General features: G+C 36.8%; 1 protein-coding gene across 4 annotated transcripts in view; it reads left to right on the plus strand.

The window, feature by feature from the left end:
• The window catches only part of LOC140775449 (protein SUPPRESSOR OF QUENCHING 1, chloroplastic), a 40,737-nt gene continuing 16,468 nt past the window's right edge, over positions 1-24,269 (plus strand). For 3 of the 4 annotated variants that reach the window (XM_073118744.1, XM_073118745.1, XM_073118747.1), the window contains exons 1-17: positions 1-516; positions 706-806; positions 916-972; positions 1,055-1,149; positions 1,778-1,877; positions 2,426-2,484; positions 2,951-3,078; positions 3,392-3,524; positions 4,580-4,679; positions 5,719-5,797; positions 9,909-9,969; positions 10,086-10,161; positions 16,843-16,953; positions 17,400-17,495; positions 20,779-20,901; positions 23,178-23,375; positions 23,575-23,676. In XM_073118744.1, the coding sequence (XP_072974845.1) occupies positions 138-516; positions 706-806; positions 916-972; positions 1,055-1,149; positions 1,778-1,877; positions 2,426-2,484; positions 2,951-3,078; positions 3,392-3,524; positions 4,580-4,679; positions 5,719-5,797; positions 9,909-9,969; positions 10,086-10,161; positions 16,843-16,953; positions 17,400-17,495; positions 20,779-20,901; positions 23,178-23,375; positions 23,575-23,676 (1,998 nt within the window). In that variant the 5' untranslated portion in view covers positions 1-137. The remainder of the gene's footprint in view (positions 517-705; positions 807-915; positions 973-1,054; positions 1,150-1,777; positions 1,878-2,425; positions 2,485-2,950; positions 3,079-3,391; positions 3,525-4,579; positions 4,680-5,718; positions 5,798-9,908; positions 9,970-10,085; positions 10,162-16,842; positions 16,954-17,399; positions 17,496-20,778; positions 20,902-23,177; positions 23,376-23,574; positions 23,677-24,269) is intronic. The other variant, XM_073118746.1, reaches the window with a different exon arrangement.

A 24,269-nucleotide genomic window follows, 5' to 3' on the forward strand; every position in this document is an offset into this window, starting at 1 on the left:
ACACCACCATTTCGTAATCCGGCCGCGAGGACATCAACGTACTTTTACATAATTGAAAGGGTATTATAGGCATTTAAAGAGGCGACATACTTAAATTTCAATCCTCGCCCCCCCCACGCCGATCTCGGAGGCAAAATATGGCACTGCGGCTAACGTCTACTGGCCTTCGGCTGCCTGTATTCCCAAATTGCCCACCAAGTTCCAAGAAATCCGCTTCGATCTCCCCGCTCGTCTTCCTCCTCCGTCGCCCCCGAACCCAAGCTCCGGCGTCCTACCGCCGGCGAAGCGGCGGCACCGCCCGGGCTTCGCCCCCTCAGCAGCAGCAGCAAATGGAGGAGGGAACGGATCGAAAGGAAGAGAAGGGCGGCGAATGGGGGAAGGTCTCTGCCGTTCTCTTCGACATGGATGGAGTTCTTTGCAACAGCGAGGAGCCGTCGCGGATGGCGGCGGTCGATGTCTTCGCCGAGATGGGCGTCTCCGTCACCGTTGACGACTTCGTCCCTTTCACGGGAACCGGTAATCTCGTGCCATTCCTTTTCTTGATTAGTTATCCAAGGTTTTGGAAAATATTTAGGAAAATATTTCTTGATTTCCATATAATTTTCAAGATTTCGAATTCTGATGTGCTGCAAGAAAACAAACTAGATTTCGGAACCTTAGATTCTTTTTCTTTCAAGAAGTTTATGTGGGAGATGAGTGGTGTAGGTGAGGCCAACTTTCTTGGAGGCGTGGCTTCGGTGAAGGGAGTTAAAGGGTTCGATCCTGAGGCAGCGAAGAGACGGTTCTTTGAGATATACCTCGATAAGGTGAAACGGGTTGCAATTCTTTCTATTCTTGGCATTCTTTTTTTGGTTTTACATCAAGATCAAAGCAAATTTATTGGTCGAGATGTGAATATGGTTTTCTTGAATGCAGTATGCGAAGCCCAACTCTGGAATTGGATTCCCAGGAGCACTTGAGCTTATCATGGAGGTATACGTACTCAGTTGGTTGGAAGTACTTTGTATTGCTTCAATGCTGATGTATAAGATTGGTTCTTGCTGCTTGAGTGCAGTGCAAAAGAAATGGGCTTAAGATTGCTGTTGCCTCAAGTGCTGACAGGATTAAGGTGGACGCAAATCTAGCAGCCGCTGGATTGCCTGCATCACTGTAAGTTCTGATTTGTCGTTCTGTATTAGTCCATATTCTTTCTGTCAAACTATGAATTGGATTATTAGAGTTAATATTTTGTACGTCAGTCAACTAGTTACAAATGGCATAAAAAATCTCTGATCGTGTAGGTAAATGCAATATAAATTTTGTAGGGGAACGTACATTTATGTAGGCCAACATGTTATCCTTGTAGTAATTATAGGGTGGTTTGTAGTACCCATGTTCGTAGTTCCTATTTGGTGTGATCTCCTGCAGAAGAAATTTCTTTACCTGTCCAATTTCTAATGTTATCGACACAGTTTCCATCAAATAGTTATCAATTATACTAATCTTTTGTGTCTTTCCATTCTAAGGATAACAAGGGATTTCTGGAGTCGATACTGAATTATCAATTTTTTTTAATGTTTGAAAGTTTCAGAAGCATATTTCTCTAACTTACTATGATAGACTAGTTTCTTAAATAATAAGCATATGTATACCTTTTATGCAAATTGCATACTAGTGCTATTGATTATTGCAAGTTTGCAACTATTCTCACAAGCTGCAACATCTTACTTGTATTTAGTTTTCATCTTTCTCAATATTTGTGGATCTGATAATCACGATTAACCTGTTTGAATGTCAGGTTTGATGCGATTGTTTCTGCTGATGCATTTGAAAACCTGAAGCCTGCTCCAGATATTTTCATAGCAGCATCCAAGATCTTAAATGTGGAACCTAGTCAGGTAACTTGCGTCATTTACTATATGAAAGATTAAGCATACTAATTACTAGAGAGGATTTGAGATACATAAGTTCAATTTTTTTTCCTATTCCAGATTTTCAAAATTGATAATCATTATATTCTTTTCTTTCTTAAAACACATATAGAATGCAAATGTTTCAGTCCTTTTTTAACTTCCGCTGTATAATCTCTGCACCACTTTAGTGTCTGTAGAGCTGAACTGTCGATTTTACTGCAAGAAGGTTTAAAGCTATTGATTTCTAATCCTATATAAGTACATTGTCTAGCAACAATTTCATATTTATCCTATATTTTGAATATAAAAATTGGTTTAATTTTCCTATAGTCCTAACAAATAAATATCGTATCTTCTAGTTTATCTGTTTACATGCTCTTTCTTGAGGAATGTGTTATCATCTAAGATGCTCTCTCATTTTTGTATACTTGACACGTCTATCTTATGTGAGCATGCAGTCTTAGTAAAAATTATTTCATTTCTCTGAGTTCTTCTCAGACGTTAATGGTACTTATGGCTCCCAAATTTGCTAGTGTATCGTAATAGAAGATGCTCTTGCTGGAGTTCAAGCTGCAGAAGCTGCAGAAATGAGGTATGCATCAGACAATAACTTAATTTTCTTCCTTTATGAAGTTTTGGAGGATGGCTTCAAACAAAAGAATACATGCAGAGTATATTGAATTACAGATTATTTAAGTTTCAGTATCATGTCTCCATGTGCCTAGCCAATGAGTTATGATCACACTTCTCCTTGTATCTATGCTTGGTGGTCGTTCAATATGCACATGAACATTGGACTTTCATGAGCATCTGCCACACTTGAAGTAGTCTGTTTAAGAAGTAACTATGGGCATAAAACCACAACATAACTGCCAAATCCTGTACTTGTCTATCCTTCTACATCATGCTTGAAATTACTTTAGTTGCTTGACCCTTTGCTACATTCTGGTCTTCTGTGAGTCTTATGTTCAAATCGCCTTCCAACTTTCAGTCTTCTTGTTTAATGATTCTACAAGGTCATTTATATGTGTAATGTACTTGTATCTCATCACTTGCAGATGCGTTGCTGTAACTACTACTCTAACAATAGAGTCTCTGCAGCAAAGCAGTCCATCACTCATCAGAAAGGATATTGGAAATGTTTCAATTAACGACATCTTGTATGGTGGTTCTTCTGTTAATTGCAGTATGTAGCTCACACATAAGTAAAATGCAGTTTACATTTTTTTAACAATTGTAGCATTCCAGAAGCTAGAGCTTCCAGTTAGTCTCATCAAAACTATTGTAACTATTTTTTATTTCAAGAAAATGTTTTTCACCCTTCTTTTGTCCTTAAATTTGTCCATTTCCTCAATAAGTTGGATAAGTTTATTAGTTAAGTGGGGTTCTATACTTTCTACATCATTTCAATGAGTTTTAAATTCATTTCTAATGGATAAGAGATTTTTACTCTTTCCTAATGGGCACCATTAAATGCTGATCACAAGAAGTTGCTGCAGATGAGATGATGCAAAACCCTCAGAATAATAGTTCTTTAGGAAATACTTCTTCAGAGCCGCTGAATGGAAAAATTGGCACTGAATTTGCTCATGAAATCAGCTCTGCAAATCAAAAACGCTATTTTCTTGGAGGGTAAGGTCAGTTTCACAATATCTAAAAAATTTAAATTTGTTTCTGCAAGTGTATATCATGGGTATCTCTTGCTACTAAACCTTGAGAACATCTTTCAGGAACTCTCTAATTTCCCCAAATTATAATTCTTGAAATTTGAAAATTCTTAACTTGATATGATATGCTTTGGATTATAAAAAAATTGCGAAACTATAAGGCTGGCTTATTTACTCCAAAGGTTTTTTTATCTGCTATCGAGTTCTTCGACTGATTGGTACCTAAACTCATGTTGTGTCAAGAGGAATACCTAGAAGCAGTTTATTTATTTATTGTATTTCAAGATGCTGCATCTATAACTTTAATGAGAAACCAACATGAGCAGAAGCTTTAGATCCTTCCCTCTTCTTTTTCTCACAGAAGGTTGAGAAACCATGTCTTGACACCTATTTAATTTGAAAAAACTTTCTTGCCTATAGCATGTTACTTCTCGAGTTGTATAGTTTTTGTAGCCTCTATAAGAAGATGAAAAATAATGGTGCAAGAATCCAACTCGAGAAATAGGTTTTCCTAGATTAGATGGGGCCTTCTGAACTTGGCAGGTAAATTGCATCCAAACTGGATGGTTTCATAATTTCATGTTCTGAGCGGGCAGAAATCTCTTCTAGTTATAGCTAAATGGTACCTATCAGTCAGTGGCTCAATGCTTGTTAGCTTTGTTTCGTCTGTAACTAGCTGTTGAGAATTGAAACTTGAAAGCACTGATTATCTTTTAAGGTCTCTCTTGACTTACATTTTTTGAGCTCATAACTTGAAAAGCATAAATGCCAGTTAGAACCTTAAGAATTATTATTTATTTAAACAGCCGAATGTCTGAACTATTCTCTTTAAGTTAGATCTGAAAAGTTTTTCCTCATAATAATGAAGTATGTCTTCATTGTTCGTATACTTATTTGTGGAAAATTTTCCTGATGGAACTTTCTGCAGTCACCTTTTGAGCAATTAACTGAGGGTCACTTTCTACTTCTTGTTCTGATTGTTTTTGTAGTACCCTTTTTGGTCTAACAAGAAGGTTTCAGAAATAAATACAGGATGCAGGGTTCACGTCGGGAGATTTTGAGATATGGTAGTTTGGGAATTGCTGTATCTTGTCTCCTCTTCACTATTAGTAATTGGAAGGTATTTTTAGTGCTCCTGTGTGTTTTATCAAATTACTCATCTTTCAAATAGGCGTTTTGATACAATTTTACTTAGCACTTGCATCTTCTTGAGTGCATCATTGACTTTAAAATACGTTTAATCAACGAATGCAAAGCGTATATCATCCTTGTAGTATTTATGAACTTGTGAAGCTTCAGAATTCAGAACATCTTTACAAGAAAATTTGCTGATTATCAAGTGTGAATGTTGTCACTATCAAGAACAGAATGGATAAGATGCCCAATACAATATAGGCACATTATATGACTCTTGTAGAAGACATGAAAGAAACATGGAATTTAAGCAATATTATATTGGAGTCATTAGATATAACTCGGAATAGTCCACATCATCTGCTGACATTAATTTGACTGGTAAACTATTAGGGTTATTATCATCAACTATGTAGAAGTGCTATTTATTTTTTTCTTTTTGTCTGAGCTTCTAAACTGTCTTAAACATGAAAAGTTTATCTTCTAGTAACTAGTTTACCTCAAGAGATTGTCAAAAGTTCTTGATCCAGTAATTCCTTTATTCTTTTTAAAAACCAATATTCTGCATCTAGTTGCTACGTGTTCTGCATTCAGTCCCTCAACCTTATGGCCATGATTACCTGGAAAGTCCTCCATGAGCATTACTATTAGTAAGAATAGCAGACCGAAAAAATTTTAATTAGTCAAATTATGACATGTTGCTTCCCGTTCATGTTTGGGGACCTCAATTGAAATGGATTGTTCTCAAATTTTTAGCTCCGAAATATATATGTTTCATTCTGACCAACAAAAAAAAGGGAAAAAAGAAGAAAGAGAAAAAAAAATTAACCTCATCCCTTGAGCTCTTATTTGCATGTTATACTTGTAGATTTGATTGCGCAGTAAAACAAGAAAGTGGTATCAGCTATGTTAGATTAATTAATCATTTTTATGTCCAACAAGTTAGACCAACTCTTAGATATATTCTCAAGCATGCATTATTGTATTTTCCATTTTAATATGTTAGTTGTTCTTTCATTATGTAGGCTATGCAATATGCATCTCCAAAAGGTCTGCTGAATTATTTAACGGGGGCAGGTCGTTCAATTTTTAGTCAGAATGAAGGTATGATTTATTTCCACCTTTTCATTTTCTCTAGTTTTCAAGTTTTACACCGAAAAGTTTGCACATCTTTTTGGGCTCTCATGTACCTTCAATCATTGATGCAAAGGCAATGTGAATTTTAATGGCTTAATGCCACTTAGTGTTGCTGGATGCTGAAAATCCAAAGATGAGATCTACTCCTGAGTTTGGTGCAGCAGTTTGGCAGCACTATAATGTGGTTCCTTTTCTTTGTAGTTGTGCCCCTCATGAAAATAGTTTCCTATTTTTGACCTTGCTTTGCCCTCTTTGTCTAGGATAACGAAACACACTTAGTAATTATTTTTTCTTGCTTGCATAAGATAGGGGTGTAAATGAGTCGAGCTTGAGTGAGCTAAGGTGGGCTCATCTTAGCTCGAAGCAAGTAGATATTAGGGTTGAGCTCCAATGGAGCTGGCCATGGATGGTCGTGCCGGTCGGCACTTGCCGTTCTAGTAATGACACAAGGTGTGCCAGTGGCACACCCACATGTCGACCCGTGCCGATCATTGTGCCATGTGGAGCCTTTTTTTTAAAATTTTTTTTTCCTATTTTCATCAATCATTATCAAATCAACTAATCCATTGATCATTTAGAAGCCTTAAATAAAATTGATAATGATAAGACTAGAGATGATAATGATGATGATAATGGTGATAATAGCGAGACTCAGTCTAGTGTTGATGACGATAGAGATGAGACATGCGTTCCTGTTACACAACCTTTTTAGAGAGGTATTGTTTTTACAAAGGATTTGAGTCTGTAGGTAGTAGAGCATTAAGAGAGGTACATTTACATGATGATGAGTTTATCATAATTACCATCATATCAATCACATCCACCAGAGCCAGAACACTCTTATTATACTCCATATCCACAATCTGTATATAGTTATGATGTGTCTGTGCCTGTTCGGTGCCGTTCATTATCGTGTATGTTCAATATCTATATCATATCATAGGAGAATTATAAAATTTTTATTTGTATGAAGACCATATGAGACGTCACAATAAGTAATACTATCAGTGAATAAGTTTTGAAGAATATCGACAGTATTTAATGCAATATTCTTATGTTATTCTTGTGCCAGCAAATGAAATCTTTGATCTTCCTCATCATTTTACGTTCAACTAGATATTAATTTTAACTATCAAACTATTATCAATTTATATTATGTCTTCAATTATATTATGGAATGTTCAATCATTAATATTAGTTTTAATAAATATCTTCAATCATAGTATGTGTATAGGACATACTATGATTGAAGATATACTATGATCGGCACAGAGCGTGCCGATCGGCACGTGCCACTAGCATGGCTATCTTTGGAGCTGGCTATGTACAAACTCAAGCTTGGCCTAATGTGCTCCAACTACTATCACATGCACAAGAACCTACTTACCACCTTGAATTTCAAACAGCAAGGGCCCACAAGATATATAAGATCTTGTTTGGTTTGAGACTAAGCTCTAAATTAGATTAACTAGTCGTATTTCTTAGTCTTAATTTAGGTACCTTGAAATAGGCTACGGTAATTTGGTGTTTAATTCTGAACTAGGCTAATAGTGCATTTATTATTTATAATGTGATATAAAAAAGTGAAAAAAAATATTGGTTTTCGAGGGAAATGCATGATATGTAAATTTGATGGACAAAAATACCCTTTTCATGTCACGATGGTGGTTATTATTAAGGTTCCCAGTATCGGGATCGGGATCGGTATCGGCCGTCCAGAAAAATGATACGTATCGGCCGTATTGGCCGTTCGTATCGGATCGGACTATTTTTTAATTATATAAAATTCTAAATATTATTTAAAAATGCAGAAAAATTTAGAAAAATGACAAAAAATAAGAAAACAAAAATTACTCACATATGAAGTCTAAAAACTTAAAAAAATGTATTAACTTACTCAAAATTTAAAACTTTGTTGAATACCGAGCTGGTTCTCGTAAATTTCTATAGTCTTCATCATCATAATCACCATAAGTTTGTAAATATTGATGTCTGGGACCTGATGCTCCAAAAAGTGATTCCATCATACTAGTCATATTGTATGGATCTTGTTGTGTGACTTGCGTTTGAGGAGGATAATAACCAGCATTTGGATCTTGTTGTGTGACTTGCGTTTGAGGAGGATAATAACCAGCATTTGGATCTTGTGTCTGAGAATACTGAGTATACTGAGGATAATAACTAGCATATGGATCTTGTGATGGCTCCAAACAATAAATACTCGATGTACCATAATCATAGGAACCAAAATGCATCTCATGACGACGTCGCTGATATGTATATATATCCTCAGTTTCTCTGTCTTCACTCCTTATGCCTCCTTGACTTTCCTCAACAAATTTAGATGGAACGATCTCACCACCATATGTATCATCAGGACTATGACTCGTACCAGCCTCTGCCCTCGTCGTGGTCTCTCCCAATATTTTATCTAACCATGGGTTATCTCTGTCATCTAATAACTTGTCCTCCATTTCTCTGATCCATAGAGGACAAGTCATCTAATATCTCTGTCATCTAATAACTTGCAGCAGCAAGGTGCTGCGGCAGCACCTGCTGCAGCAACAGGTGCAGCATCGTGCTGCAGCACCTGCTGCTGCAGCAGCCAGCACCTTGCTGCAGCAGCAGTGAGCAGCAGCAGGGAAGAAAAAATTAAAAAACTGAAAAAAAAAACTTACCGAAGGTCGCCGGAGATCGAGGTCGTCGGAGAACGTCGCCGGAGGTCGAGGTCACCGGAGAGACGGAGATCTACTCAGTCGCCGGGGAGAAAGAGAGTAAGAAATCGATGAGAAAGAGAGAAAGAAAGAAATAAAGAAAAGAGAGAAAGAGACTAAGAGAGGAAAAGAGAGAAAGAGAGAGAGAGAAAAGGGAGAGAGGCAGGTGGGGATGGGGACATCAATTATTGATGTCCCCCGGGTCGGATCCGGGTCGGATCCGACCCGTTTCGGTTGGGATCGGCCGAAACCCTAAACCCTAAACCCTAAACCCTAAACGGCCGATCCCGACCGAAACGGATCGGGTTTCGGCCGAAACGGCCGATCTCGACCGAAACGGATCGGGTTTCGGCCGAAACGGCCGAAACCCCAACCGAAACCAATCAACCGATTGGTTTCGGCTGGGATCGGGATCGGCCGATCCCACTCGGGATCGGCCGAAACTGAGAACTATGGTTATTATTATAATATACAAATATTATATGGTGTATTATAATGTTATAATATTATAGTATTATAATATTATAATATTTTAAAAGTAAGTATACTATATGAATATGATAATAGGGTAATAGTTTAATATTATATTATTATAATATTATAACAGGCATATGTGAACTTAAATATATATTTGAAATAATTTGCTGACTTATATGGTGACTATAATAGCTATCTGCGAGCTTAAATGCATAAATGCCAACTTATATGGTGCCTATAATAAGCATTTATGAGCTTAAGTGTATATTTGTTAGCTTATATAGTGTCTATAATAATTATTTACAAACTTAAGTGTATATTTACTGACTTATATGGTGTCTATAATAACCGTTTGCGGGCTTAAATGCATATTTGAAAGGATTTGGTAGCTTATATAGTGACTATAATAGCAATTTGCGAGTTTAAGTGCATATTTAACACCCCTTACTTGCATAAGTTTCAAATTCCAATGTAGTGAATTAGAAGACTAGGTTCTCATCGTAAAAAGTGGTACACCAGTTGGTATAGTTCAAGACTTTCCTGCCCAAACATGAAGTTTTATGTGCTGATCAAAGGATAGTAAACCTGATGTAGTTTTTCTGAAACTTGTTGACTTGAATATGCATTTTTTTTAAGACGAGGGTTAACTTAATAAGATTTCAAACATTATCATTTTTTTCCTTGACATCTGATGTAACTTGAATATCTATTCTGAAGATCGATGCAGATACTGCATCCTATGTGGTGTAAGAGATAATAGTTCCACAATATGCAAGTGACTTTTTTTTTTGCCTTCTGGTTTAAATATAGCTGTTATACTTGTTTACAATATTACAATTAACATGCCAAAAGTAGTCATGCAGCTTATATCCTTCTATTCTTTTTAGGACAATCACAACTGTCAAGAATACAGCAAATTAAGAACTACATAGCTGATTTAGAAGCTAGGTATGTATTCTATGTGCTCAATCTTCATTACTGTGCATTTTGCAAGATAGGCTTTGTTTAAGTTTTCTATGTTCTACATTGTTAACAGTAATACACCCTCTTTTTATTTTTGTGAGGCGCTCTGCTTCGGATGTTCCTGAGTTTCCACCAAAGCTTGACTGGTTGAACACAGCTCCTCTTCAGTTTCGTAGGGTAGTTTTACTTTAATCTAATCAACTTATCATTATATTGTGGTTTCATGTTTTGTGATGCAACTATTGTAATTTCATTAGTAGTAGAAAGTAATTATAGTCATTTTGGACCAATGTTTGCTAAATCCATAGATCATGGTGGCTAATATATCACTGAAGATAAAATATCAATCCATCTGATATTATGGAACTGAAGATAAAAAGTATTGCTATACTATTGTACCTGGGCTAAATCTGTTATGGAGTGACAATGTATCATAGGACAACATAGTGTGCATCTGTGCGATGCTTTAATTGTCTGCTTCTTCTGACAGTTTTTCAATTAGTAATTTGACTAATTTCATAAATTGTTATAATGTTGAATTGCTGGAGTAAAATAATTGTATGTAAGATTAACGTAGATATTTCAAATAGTCGGGAAACTTTCTCGAAATGCGCATAAGTCCAATAGTAGTGATTAGTTGATCAAAGTTATATAACTGTTGACCATGCATTGGCAATGACTTGTCCTACTTAGTTCCCTCTTGGCAAGATGATTAAAGTCAAATAATCTAACCTCAATGAGTTCCATCCTTGTTCCAATTGAGTAAATATTTTTATAAATGCCAGTTTAATCAGTACTTAATAATTAAATTTTAGGTGCTTTTTGGAATACTTTTGATATATTTGTTTAACTCTGGGTTCATCTTCGTATATTTGTGAAATTTAGGTATTAATAATATTTTAACCATTTTCACAGCTACTTTAGTCAAGCTCTGGAACAAATAAACCATTCTATTTACTCCTTGGATTCATGCATAGTAGGATTCTAATACTTTACTTATAACACCCATCCTCGACCTGGCACGACATGCGCACTTGTAGTGGTATTGGCCACTTGTTTAATATTTTAGGTGGTAGAATGATCCGATAGCTTGATTTTGCAATTGGTAGAAGCAATGGCAACTTTTAGGGTAGTAGAACGATTTGATACTTGGATGCATACTTATACTCTAGTCCACGTGAGAGAAATAGAAAACCTCTTGCTTTTTGTTTGCTTTCTATGTCTCTTCTAGTTTTTTCCTCTCCAACTTTGATATTATTAGAGTTATATTTATTCATTTATTTATATGTATGGTGGCTTTGTATAAATAGGCTAAGACTCTCTTATTTATTAAGTAATATATTTTCACCAAATCTCCAGTTCCCCCTTAACCCATTCTAGGATTAGATCTTGTATTGTTTCATGGTATTAAAGTATTTTGATATCTAGGGATATCTTTCATCCCTTGGATCTTTCCTACAATAATCTTATCTTATTGCTCGAAATCCTTCATCAAGCTTGATTCTACTTCACTTTTATTAAGAACGCCACCGGTCTTCCTTCGTTGAAATAAGAGGCTTCCTTTGTCAAAATCGGTGCATCTTCATTGCAGTCTTCCTCGATCGCATCACTTGCCCACTCCACTAACTCGTAGGGCGCTTATCCGGCCTCCTCAAGCTTATGAGCAGCCGTCAACTTCATCCCGGCTTCTCGCGAGTATCTTTGACTCCAACGCTAACTTCATCAAAGCCAAATTTGGGGACCAAATCGATCTCATTCTTTGTCGACGCCAACTTCTCCCTTGCGAGCAACCAGTGACCGGTTCTGTAGCAACTGTCGCCTGGTTCCCCTACGGTCATCTTCATGCTATCTTCTCCCCTATTGTTTCGTGGCCTCAAGATCATTGGCTACGACCATTCTACTTGGTTCCTTGGCTTTGATCATTCTGCCTGGTTTCTTGGCTGCGACCATTCTGTCATCTCGAGCTCATCCGCTTGTAGAGGAATAAGGCTTCTTCCTCAAGGGAATATTTGCTTGCTTGAATGGATTTTTTTTTTTTTTTTTTGCTCTCTATAGAAAACCCCAATTTTTTTGCTGCATAATGTTCGACGAAAAGCATCAGTGAGAATTAAATTCCTGATCACCAATTATTCGATGAAAGGCATGAAATGAGAAACTTCCGAAACGCACGTGTCACTCGTCCAAGAAATTGTGCGTGCTCTCTATTTCTATGAGAAGAGGCATGCACTGTTTCTTGACTAGCCCGTCCACTCGTAGGGTCTTCTGAGCGCTCGTGCTTGAGAATGCAAGCATGGAGATCTCGGCCGGTATCTCCTCCTCTAGCTCCTCATATACCTCCTCCTTGGTCGTATTAGCCACCAAGTCATCACAAGCAACCTCCTCCATGTTCTCCTTATGCCCATCAATCAACATAACGTTGCCTATTGCCCTAGCATAACGATGGCCCAGAGTGAATCTCTCGTCGCAGCTGAAACATAATCTTTTAACTCATTGCTCTTCCACCTATGCAGGTGTGAGAGTACGGACCTTAGGGGGTGCTCCACCTCAAATTCCTAGTACAAGCCTTGGGGCGGCCCTCGGCCCTGTTGTGGCCGTTGGTGCTCTTGCAGCTACACCCGGCGTGCTGATCGCCCCAGTCGTCCATGGTGTAAATCTGCTATTCCAGCTGAGCCTAGTAGCATTCATTAAGGCTTGATGCTTCTGGTCCATCCTAGTTGCATCCTTAAACGTGTCGCTCAAGGTCCTAGGCCATAGAGAAAGTACATCAGTCTAGACCTCCTCGCGCAACTCAGAAATAAAAGCGTTGACTAGAATTTCTTGCAGCTATTGAGATCGGCATCGGCTAGTGATACGCTCAAATTCTTCCTGGTAGGCATCAATCGACGTCTTTTGGACAAGCTTGGATAAGGTGGCATTGTAATCCTCAAAGCATGCGGTTCCAAAGCGCCTTGATAGGGCATTTATGAATGTCGGCCATCCATCGAACACCAGATGAGCGCTCACGTGATTGGCACCAATGTAATGCCGTGCTCTCTAGATGGAAGCTCGCCAATAACACTTTGATGTCTTCTGTTGTCCCTTGATACATAAAAAATTGTTCAGTATGAAAGATTCGATCCAAAGGATTACCTTCTTGGAACTTAGGGAACTCGAGTCTCGTAGTTCTTTCGTGCATAGGATTGTCACGCCCCATATCATACGCGAGTTTAGGTCCAATGGTAGGAGGATGTAGGATTTGTACATCGTGCTCTCAATGTCTCCGATCATACTCTCTCTTGGTGCAAACCGGGGTCATCCCGATTCAGCCAACCCACAGCTGCCTTAGCGCTGTTGGGATTCAGATCTGGACATGCCCCTTCCACGCATTTTTGTAGATCGTAGGGGGCTTGGTAAGGTCCTTTAGGACCAATGGGTGGTGGCAACAAGGGTTCATTTTGGACTAGGGCTTCCCTAGCCCCCGGTTGAGGCAACACCGCCACGGCTAGGTTTGCTGGTGCTGGGAATTCTGGCATGCGCATGGTGGCTACGAGGTTCTGCAACTCCTCCCTCATGCCTCTCATGCCCTCCTGCTGTGTTCGCTGTAGATCCATCATTTGCTGAAAAAGAGAGACCAAGGTTGGATCCATAGTAGGCGTTGAACCAGTCGGAGTCGCACTCGTATTCGCAGCAGTCCTACCCGTCGACACCACGGGCGTGGTAGGCTTGGTTTTTATGGGCACCTCCATGGTTGCGCGTCAATTGGCCATTGATCTTGTGGTGGTTATGGGTCCAAGAACCTGTGGCTCTGATGCCACTTGTTTTGATCTTTGTTTTAATAGAGAGATTTGGATTGAAGGGACAATAAAAGAAGAGAGAGAAGTGGGTCTTCCCTTAAGGATCTAGGGTGGTAAGTCAGTCGAGGAGATTAGAGGTAGCGCAGTCGTGGTAAGAGGGAACAATAGTGAAGGAGAGAAGAAGATTTATGGAAGAAACTTAATTCATTCGATAACCATCATAGGGTTGCGTTCCACATATTTAGAGGCTAACTTAACAAGCAATATAATCAAAAGATAACCTTAGAAACAATGTAGTTTCACCGATAATGTTCGAACAAGATCGAGCGTGTTTGAGCGCGATAAATACGTTATCTATATTTGCAAACATATGCAGGCGGTTGAATGCGCTAAATATGTTCTCTATATTTGCAAATATATACAGACATTCGAATGAGACTTTCCTGCGTTCGAACGTGACAACCATAATTTTTTATTTCTTTGAAAATAAAGGTGACTCAACTCTAGACAACTAGGTCCAATCCCAGAGTCCTGAGCATAAGGGCTATCGTCGTTATGACATGTCTGCTCGTCGTCTTAGGATATCTTGCCATGTCACTTTTCTAGAAGAGGTACTCTTCTTTACCTTTGATGCCTTGCCTTTCTCAGACTTATCCTTTTTGGATCTTCCTACTCACATATTATCTCCCATCCCCTCAGATATCATTAGTCCAACCTTACCATATGTCTCCTTCATGCTTGATACTTCTCTACTCATGGACACTCCTACTAGTTCCTTCTGCTCTCTGGAGTGCTCTCTTGTTAGTCCCTAGACCTTCCAGAGGAATACCCCCCTTCTATGACGACCCTGCCACTTTTGCAAGCCGTATTCCTTTTATGCAGCCGAGTCTTCCTCTCCTATTAGTGCCCTTTGATCGTCCCATTCTCTATTATGACGACTCTTGTATCTGCTCGTCACTATCTAAAGCGTGAGCATCGCCCTTCAAACTAGTATAGATTTTTGATGTTTTTCACTTCGTATTATTCTGAATTTCAAACCGTTCTTACAACTATCCACAACACCCATTACCTTAGGCCTTATTGTGAGGCAGTCTAGGTTCCAGAGTGACAGCAAGCAATGGTAGATGAGCTTCGGAGCTTTAGTAAATACATACTTGGGATGTTGTCCTGTGCCTGCCCAACATCGTGCCTATCAACTGCAAATAGATCTTTAAGGTCAAGTATCGACTTGATAGATCCATTGTCGGGTACAAGGCTCGTTTGGTTGTTCTAAGCTTTACTAAAAAGTACAATGTAGACTAGGAGACTTTTGCTCCTATTGCTCGGATGACTTTTATTTGTACTTTTCTTGTAATTGCTTTCGGTCGCCAATAGCCTCCACATCAGATGGATGTGAGGAATGTGTTTCTTCATGGTCTTCTTGACAAGGTGTAGATGGATCCTCCACCCGGTTTCCTATTTGTTATGATCATATTTGTCGACTACGATGAGCCATCTATGGGCTCAAGTATGCTCCTTGTGCCTGATTTGATCGATTTTGCAATATTCTCAGAGACTGCAGATTTTAGGAGAGTCATTCTGACGCATCCATGTTTATGTGGTCTTCTACTCATGGTCGGCTCCTCCTGCTCTTATACGTTGATGATATAATTATCATCGGAGATGACTTGGCCAACATTTACTTTCTTTCGTAGTATCTTCAGTGCTAGTTTGAGAGGAAGGACCTCAGTCGTATTCAATACTTTTTGGGTGTCGAAATTGCTCAATTATTTCATGGTCTTCTGCAATCCCAACAAAAATATATTATAGAAATCAGTCATGCCACCGTCACTGACACTCGTCCCGCTGCTACCCTAGTTGAGCTCCATATGAAGCTTTATCATAATGACGGTTAGCTTCTTCCAAATTTGACTAGATATTGTTAACTGGTTGGGGCCCTCTTCTATCAGACCTATAATTGAGTCGATATCTCTTATGTAGTTGGCTTGCTATTTAATTCATGCAGGCTCCTCAATGTGAGTAGACTAAGCTGATCTCATGCGCATTTTTCAATATTCTTGTGGCACCATCACTCGCTCTCTCTTTATGCCCTTGATTTTCATTTTGGTGATGTGGGCTTATTTCAATGCAAATTATGCCAGTGACAAATCTAATCAGAAATCTACTACTAGAATCTGTGTTTTTTCTGAGAAACCCTCTAATTTTTTAGCGTAACAGGAAGCATAATGTTCTCTTTCTCCAATACTAAGTCTGAGTATCGTGTTATGTGTGATACAATTAAGGAGATTGTTTGGCTTCGTCGCCTGCTTAGTGACACGAGTGTTCTCTTGCCTATCTCAACTCCTCTTTATGTTGATAATGACAATGCGAAAAAGCTTGCCAAGAATTCTCTTTTTCATGAGAAAAGGAAGCATTTGCACTACATTCAACAGTAAAGATTATTTCCCTTAATTACCTCAACACTAAGGAGTATATTACCGACTTTTTCACGAAGCCTCCTTCCTTTCTGCGCTTTGAGCATCTATTTAGCAAACTTTCGGTTTATGATCCATCTTGAGTTTGAAGGGGGTGTTAGAGTTATAATTAGTTAATTAATTAATTATTTATTTATTTATTTATATGCAGCTTTGTATAAATAGGGCTAAGACTTTCTCTTATTTATTAAGCACCACATTTTTACCAAATCCTTTCTTCTCTTTCTCTTTTCTCCCTGAGCCCATTCTAGGGTTAGGTCTTGTATTGTTTCCGATATTAATATGACCAACAGAGCCAAATGATTGAATATTGAGTTTTGTTGTTTCTCTTATCAAATGCTTCATCTTGGAAGTTTCATCTGTTTAAAGCAGTTTTTCTCGGTCATCCAGGTTTTCTTTCTCATGAAGTGACTAGAAGTAAATTTGTAACCTTTCCTTTTATTTGATGCAATTGGAATTTCATGGAGTCTTGCTTATGTTTACTGAGAGCATTTTCTTTTCTTTTCATTATTTCTCTTCTGAAATACTTATCTTGAATTTATGTACAAAATGATATATGCACTTATGATCACCATGGGTGATTTTCATTTTTTATTTCTAATATGCTGCAGGATTTAAAAGGAAGAGTTGTTCTGCTGGATTTTTGGACCTATTGCTGTATAAACTGTATGCATGTGTTGCCAGACCTGGAATTTCTAGAGAAGAAGTATAGTGATAAACCTGTAAGCTCCTCTTTTCTTCAGTAATTGATAGATGCGATGAGCTTTGGCCAATTTGATTTATGAGACCTGTCCTTAGTGAAGTCAAATTTCAGTGTGGATAAATAAATGAAGCCTTAATAGGCTAATATCTGTAGGAAGTCTTACCTTCTTAATCAGATTTGATTTTGTTAGGGTTATTATGCATTGTTAAATTCTTAACTAGATTGTTTGATTAACTATCCTCTACAGTAACTTGAGTTCCTGTCTACTACTAATGCAGTACTTGGCTTATCTATTTGTTACAGCAAGTTTTTAGTAGATTTATCTTTTGTTGGAGGAGTCAATGGCGTTCTAATAAATTTGACTTTTTGTTTTTGTGTCTTTTACACATGCGTTAGATTTTTTGGAGTTTCAAAATGCTCGTATTGTTGGCTACTAAAATCTAAGTATGACTTTATTGTCTGCAGTTCACAGTTATTGGTGTACATTCTGCCAAATTTGATAACGAAAAAGATCTAGAGGCAATCCGGAATGCAGTCTTACGCTATAACGTCACCCACCCAGTAAGTCAAAAATTACATCATCCTATCGGAATCTTTGAATTTCATCAGAATTTTAAATTAGTCATTATTGTGTTTTTGTAAATTTCTTTTGATATTCCTTTAAATTATAATCTAGCAGTGACCTAACTTAGACATATGTTTCAAGTCAGATAGTTAATGTTAGTTGAGTTACTCCAGTCATCTTAGACATATGCAGAGCAAGGTGAGATTGTAAGTTAATGAGACGTAAATCTCGATATTTGTTGGAAAAATAGTTCGATAAAATGGGGATGATATTAGAAACTTGAAAGAATAGTTAGAAAAATTAATATGAGAAGAAAAATTGTGCTTGAAGGCTGGAATCCAGTGGCATGAAAATTCTTCGCGAATGAGGCTCCTAATAGCAGGTTAGCACAGATAAAGCTAGAACTTCTTGCATGTATTTGACCTGAGAGAGGTATGCAAACAATTATACGATAACTACTAACAAGAAACATGAAGTATTCCTGACAGATGCTTTCAACTTCCTTTGCAACTGATTGTACTAGGAGACCTCAAATTCAGCTGAACTAAACACTTATTATATAGCAGAGTTAAATTATATTTCCTTGTAGGTCTCTGTACTAGTTGCAGAACACTTCTAGTTACATTCATATTGCAAGATAGTGTCCTCTCTGAAGCTGAAGCTCATTTAAGTTGCTGATCATGTTTTGACTAACATCTATGGAATAGATTCTGTCCATAAAGAGCTCTATATTTAAGAACTTCAGAAGTGCATAATTAGTTAGTTTTCATGTTTGCTTATGATTATTTTGTCATGGATAAAGTGTGACAAATTCTACTTTTTATTTGTGAACATAAAAGGACTTCTCATGTAATTTCTACAATTTCTTTCTGTTGCTCTTGTCATCTTCTTTGATTTTAGAACTTCTCTGAGGAGGTGCACCTTTATCTTTCATATTTGGAGTGTCGTCCAACTACGTATTTGTTTATTTACTAATGCAAAGGAAAATTTAGGAAGAGGGAAAGGGGGGGAAGACTTAAGAGGTAGGACTGTTACTTTAGCTGTTTATATATCATGATCATATAATAAATAATTGTTAAGAAAGTTCCATGGAATCTAGCACAGTTACTCTGAATGCGCATGCTATGTAAAAAAAGAAGCTTAAGCTGCTGATGAGATAAAGAAAACTTCCATTATCTTTGTCATCATTTAGTAGTAATTACTAGTTTGTTACCACTAATGCAAGAAAAAACCCTGAGAAAAATTCGCAAGAGCCAATGAGCTCCTTAGATTCCTTCTAAGTTGAAAAAAGTAAATGAGAAAGATGATGAAATTGTAAATAGAATTAAATTCATAAATGAGATGGTAAATAGGATCAAGTTCATACTTCGTACTTTATCCTCAAAAGGAAGTTTTGATGCACTGCACCCTACATTATCATGGCTATTTGAAATCGTAATATGTTTATCACTTGTCAGCTCACAGTTCATATTTAGGCATGGAACCCAATTTTGGCCAATCCCGAGTCTGATTGACCGAAATGGATTGGGTTTGGCCATAGCTGATCTCAATCCAGCCGATCCCATCCAATATGGGTGAGAGAGAGAGAGAGGTGGGCTATGACAGTAAGAGGGGGAGAGGGTAGAAGAGGAGAAAAAGAGATAGAGAGGAAGAGAGGGAAAAAAGAGAAGAAATGGAGGAAAGAAAAAGAGAGGTGGCTGTGGTAGTAAGAGGGAGAGGGAAGAAGAGGAGAAAGAGAGAGAGAGGGGAAGAGAAGAGAAAGAAATAGAAAAAATGGAGGAAAAGAGAGAGGTGGGCTGCGGTAATAAGAGGGAGAGGGAAAAAGAGGAGAAAGAGAGGGGAAGAGAAGGGAGAGAGAAGAAATGGAGAAGAGAAGGGAGAGAGAAGAAATGGAGGAGAAGAGAAGGGAGAGAAGAAATGGAGGAAAAGAAAAGTTGCGGGATGCGACGATAAGAGAGAGAGGGAAGAGAAGGGAGAGAGAAGTAAAAAAAATTAAAATCATAACAAAAATAAAAGTTGGCTTGTAAGAGAGAGGGGAGGAAGAGAGATAGGGTTTTCTTATCTTTGAGTTAATACATTTCAAAAAAATTTAGACTTCATGTTGGAGTAATTTTTAGTTTCTTTATTTTTTTTATCTTTTTTTCTAAATTTTTAGAAAAATTTACATATTTTTAAATAATATTTAGAATTTTACTTAATTAAATAATAGTTTGATCTGATGTGGGCGATATGGCCAATATAAATCATTTTTTTAGACGACCAATTCCGATCCTGATATCGAGTTTCAAAACCTTTTGTTTAGGGGTATCACATAGAAAGAAAGAAATATAGCAATGTCTACTCATTGAAAGATATATCACGTTTAGAGCTATCAGATGGAAAGAAGGGAATAGAGCGTGTTTTACTCATTGAACGATATATCAGAAAACAATGCTTGTATTCTTGATTACTAATTGGATTTAGTTTGTATATATTATATAAATTACTATAAAATTCTGTTATATGGTGTTAACTTACCAACTATGTTAAAAACTTAAGTTGTTAGAGAATGATATTTTTATATTTTATATTTTACACTTCCGCACTTTTTGGGCTTGAGATATTTTGAAAAGCCTAAGAAGTGGACTTTGATATAAATGAGTGGAAGTTTTATATTTTATATAATATATGGGCTTGGCAAGGTTTAAACTTAGGACCTCTGCTCTGATACCAAATCAATTCATTGGCTACTCTAAAAACTTGAGTTGTTGGAGAACGATGATCTTATATTTTATTTACACAATTTAGTGAATAGTAGCACTTGTTAGGAACTACAAATTTAAAAGAACAAGGATTTTCCATTTCACACTCTACTTCATGTGTTTATTGCAATTTACATATCTCTTTTCACTATTTAATTCGATCCCTGTGTTTTTTGTTAAATCACATAAAATATCCTACTCAAGGTGATTTTTTGAAAATCCAATGACAAATACAAGGGCCAGGAGAATCAGGACTCATGATACTTTTTGGTGTTTTACTAAAATTTAGGGTTCAAATTAAAATTAGTAGATAGGTGTAAACTGCAATAAACACATAATCCACGGTGTGAAATGGGAAAATCCCCTCAAAAAATATTATGTTGCTTCTGACTCCTTTGGTATAAGAACCAAATAACTATTATATATCTCTCATAAAAAAATATTTATGTCTCATCATATCAACCTCCTCATCTTACCTGATAGTGCACAATGTGACTTCTTTCTCTGTTAACTTTTTTGAAGTTTTATGTTATTCAAGGTTGTTAATGATGGTGATATGTACTTATGGAGAGAACTGGGCGTGAACTCTTGGCCCACATTTGTTGTTGTTGGGCCAAACGGAAAACTTCTGGCACAACTATCTGGCGAAGGGCGTAGAAAGGTAACAGTCCTTCCTTTAGATACTGCTCGTGAGAGCTCTCTTAGATTTTCACATCAATATTTGAGTTATTGTATAGTTGTATCACAAATGTTTTGTTTCTCTTTCTTATTTTGTGTTGTATCGGTTAATTCATGAAATTGACATATATGCTCAATATATGCTTGGTTATGGTCTTAATATTGTTTGCGGAAGGAATAGAAACTTTGATATTGTTTAGGAGCTAGGATTGCATTTTTTATGAATTGCCACCTAAATTGTAGAATGTTTTTCAATTTTTGGCATTTTAATGCAAACCTACTAGCTTTTGCATGAGGTTAAGGCTCGAGATCCATTTTCATCTTCACTTCTCTTGAGAAAATAAATACCCTGTTATGTATTGGTTTATGGTGATTTGTGTAGAATGCAGATATAGTGATGGTTCACATGCACGAGTCATGGAGCTTTCAAATTGAGTACAACATGTTAGAATGTTAAACATAGATGTATTTTATCGCCTATTGCTCTTATATCTTAAATTTGAATAAGGTAACTTAAATCGATTTAGAAAATTATGGTGATTGATTGTAAATGGATTTAGTGCTGTCATGATTACACTTGATTCGACATGAAAAGTAGTGGATTTAGGAGATATTTTATGTCAAATGACTAGAAGAGAGAAAAGTGAGGGAGAGAAGAGAGAGGAAGAGATCAGTTGAAATGGTAGTTGATTGAATGGGTGGGTTTAAGTAGGTTATCTTAAACCCATTTAACCTTAAACTGATGTTTAGCTATAAAATTAGTTTAGTGTTCACTAAGCTAGTTTAAAAATAAACCCGTACTCAATCCAAATGAAAACTTAAGAATTAACACCAGTATTCTCTAACAACTTAAGCTTTTAGAATAGTGATTTAACATGATAAAATGGTAAAATGTCCTAAGTTCAAATCCCACTACCTTGATGTTTTGAACACAACATATCAAGTATGTTAAATGTTAAGAATATAAATAAGTAAAATTACTATTATCTAATAGTTTAAAATTTTAGAGTAATCAATGAATTAACATAACATAGAAAGAGGTCTTGAATCTTGATAGATGTCTATTAACATATAAAAACCCATCATTTAATTGAAATCCATGTATTGGGCAAATATAAAAATGTCTTGAACCTAGACATGAGGGTGTGCTAAGAAAATAAAAGATGAAACCACTTGTCTCTAATAGTTAAGCTTTTAGAAAAGCTAGTGAATTAACGGAGATAAGGAATTTGTGCAAGAACGTAGGGTAAACATGATCTTTTAAAGCAAGGTCCCTTTGTTTGTTTAAACTCACTTGTTCCTTTCTCCTTCATGATAATTCTGGACTGGTATTACAAATCAGTAGTGAAGTTATGGTTTGTGCCTTTGTGGAGTGTGGATTATGGTTTTCATGTAGCCTCTATAATTTAAGTACGAAAAATAGCTTGTTACAAATGGAACTTCTAAAATGTCAATGCCATTGCAGTTGGTACAAATTGTTGCTTATATATTTTGAGGATTATGTTAATATATCGGATTGTTGGAGCAAAAGAGAAAGCGACATATTCTATCCTTGTTCCTTGAATCTGCTCTATTAGGAAGAAAGAATGCTTAAAAGCTAATCTCATGGAAGAAGAAAAGGAGAGCACAAGGATTTCCATATTTGGGAATTCCTGAATGGAAGTTTTATTGAATACATATTGAACAACTTAAATTCCAGGCACGAGTAATTATTACAGGTTAGCTTAATGTTGCTACTTGCTAGATGAAAAACAATCTTTTCTTAAAGATCACCATTTCACTGCCTATTCTTGAAGCATAATATGTTGTAGTCAGACTATAAGTAATTTGCACTTAGCCACTTACCTGAGCAGGTATTACTATTGTTTATGTCGAAATGCCAACATTATTTGACTCTTCCAGTTGAGTGATAAGACTACTTCTACCTTATAGATTCAGTTTCCTTATCTTGCACATTTTTGGGAGTAGCTCAACAACCGTCAGAATGTCTTTGCAGGATCTATCATCTTTCATAATTGTCTATAGTTTAGATCAAGCAACATAAGCTAGAATTGCATCTGGAGTATGACTAAAGTAGAAGCAGAACATCCAGATCTGTCAGCTTATTAAGTTTCACTGATTTAATGTGTTACCTCTTCTCTTATTTACTTCTCAGTTCATTGTTATCACTTTATTGGCTTTCTGGAAGTATGTATTTGTCAGATTTCTTCTCTGTCATGATCAGATATTCTAGCTTGGCTTTCTTATTTGTTTTGTCAGGATCTAGACGATTTTGTAGAAGCAGCACTTCAGTTTTATGGGGAAAAGAAATTGTTGGAAAGCAATCGCATTCCCTTGGCTTTGGAGAAGGATAGTGACAGTCGTTTATTAACAACACCACTTAAATTCCCTGGCAAGCTTGCAATTGATGCGCAGAACAACAGGCTGTTTATATCAGACAGTAACCATAATCGAATAGTGAGCATTCTTGATTTTACATTCTATGCCTCTTTGGTACTTGTCTTTTTATTTAAAGTTGGTTATATTTTTGCCCAGTCATAAGCTAACTTTCTTTTTGTCTAATTTACATCCAGACATATAAAAATAAATCTAGTTTGTTACAAGATTAGACTTTTTACTTATTAGCACCTCATTTTTCGTCCTTTTGGAAGTTAAGGTGGTCACCGACCTGGAAGGAAATTTTATCACTCAAGTTGGGAGTAGTGGAGAAGGATTGAATGATGGAACCTTTGATAATGCATCCTTTAATCGTCCTCAAGTAAGGAGCACAACACTATCTAAAGTATCGTATTTTCAGATCTTTTTCCTTGTGTAATTCCTTTTTTCATTTTGGTTGCCAATACAGTAATAAGACATAAATCTGAAGTAAGAAAGAATTAGTAAGATACTGATGCAACAACTCCTATATCGAAGTGTGCAGATACAGTTTATAATTAGAGGTTAAGATGATCTGCTTTGAAATGATTGAAATTTAAATATTCCATTATGGGCATTATCTTTTTTGCTTTTGATCAATTTGACATAATTGGTTATCAGAAATTCAGAGCTAACTCTGAGTTAGAGCGATTTTCTTTAGAGTGAACATGCCTAAGGAAGTCCAGCCATTGGGCAGAATGAGACAATTCATAGTTGGTTAGATTAAACTTAACACACATTGAGTGGACTGCAAAGGGTATATTCAGTTAACTTCAGCAGTGTAGTTACTGTAACCTAGGATCATGGCTAAGTTTCGTCAAAAACCTAACGGCAACATGCTTTTTTCTTATTCTACAGAAAGAGATAAGGTGCAACTGCAAATAGTAAAAAATGCAGGATTGGGGCATTCTTCTAGGGTGTTTTATGCAAAGTTCC

This window comes from Typha angustifolia, chromosome 14 (assembly GCF_048772165.1).
Source record: "Typha angustifolia cultivar Huaian chromosome 14, ASM4877216v1, whole genome shotgun sequence".
In the NCBI taxonomy this organism is placed as follows: Eukaryota; Viridiplantae; Streptophyta; class Magnoliopsida; order Poales; family Typhaceae; genus Typha; species Typha angustifolia.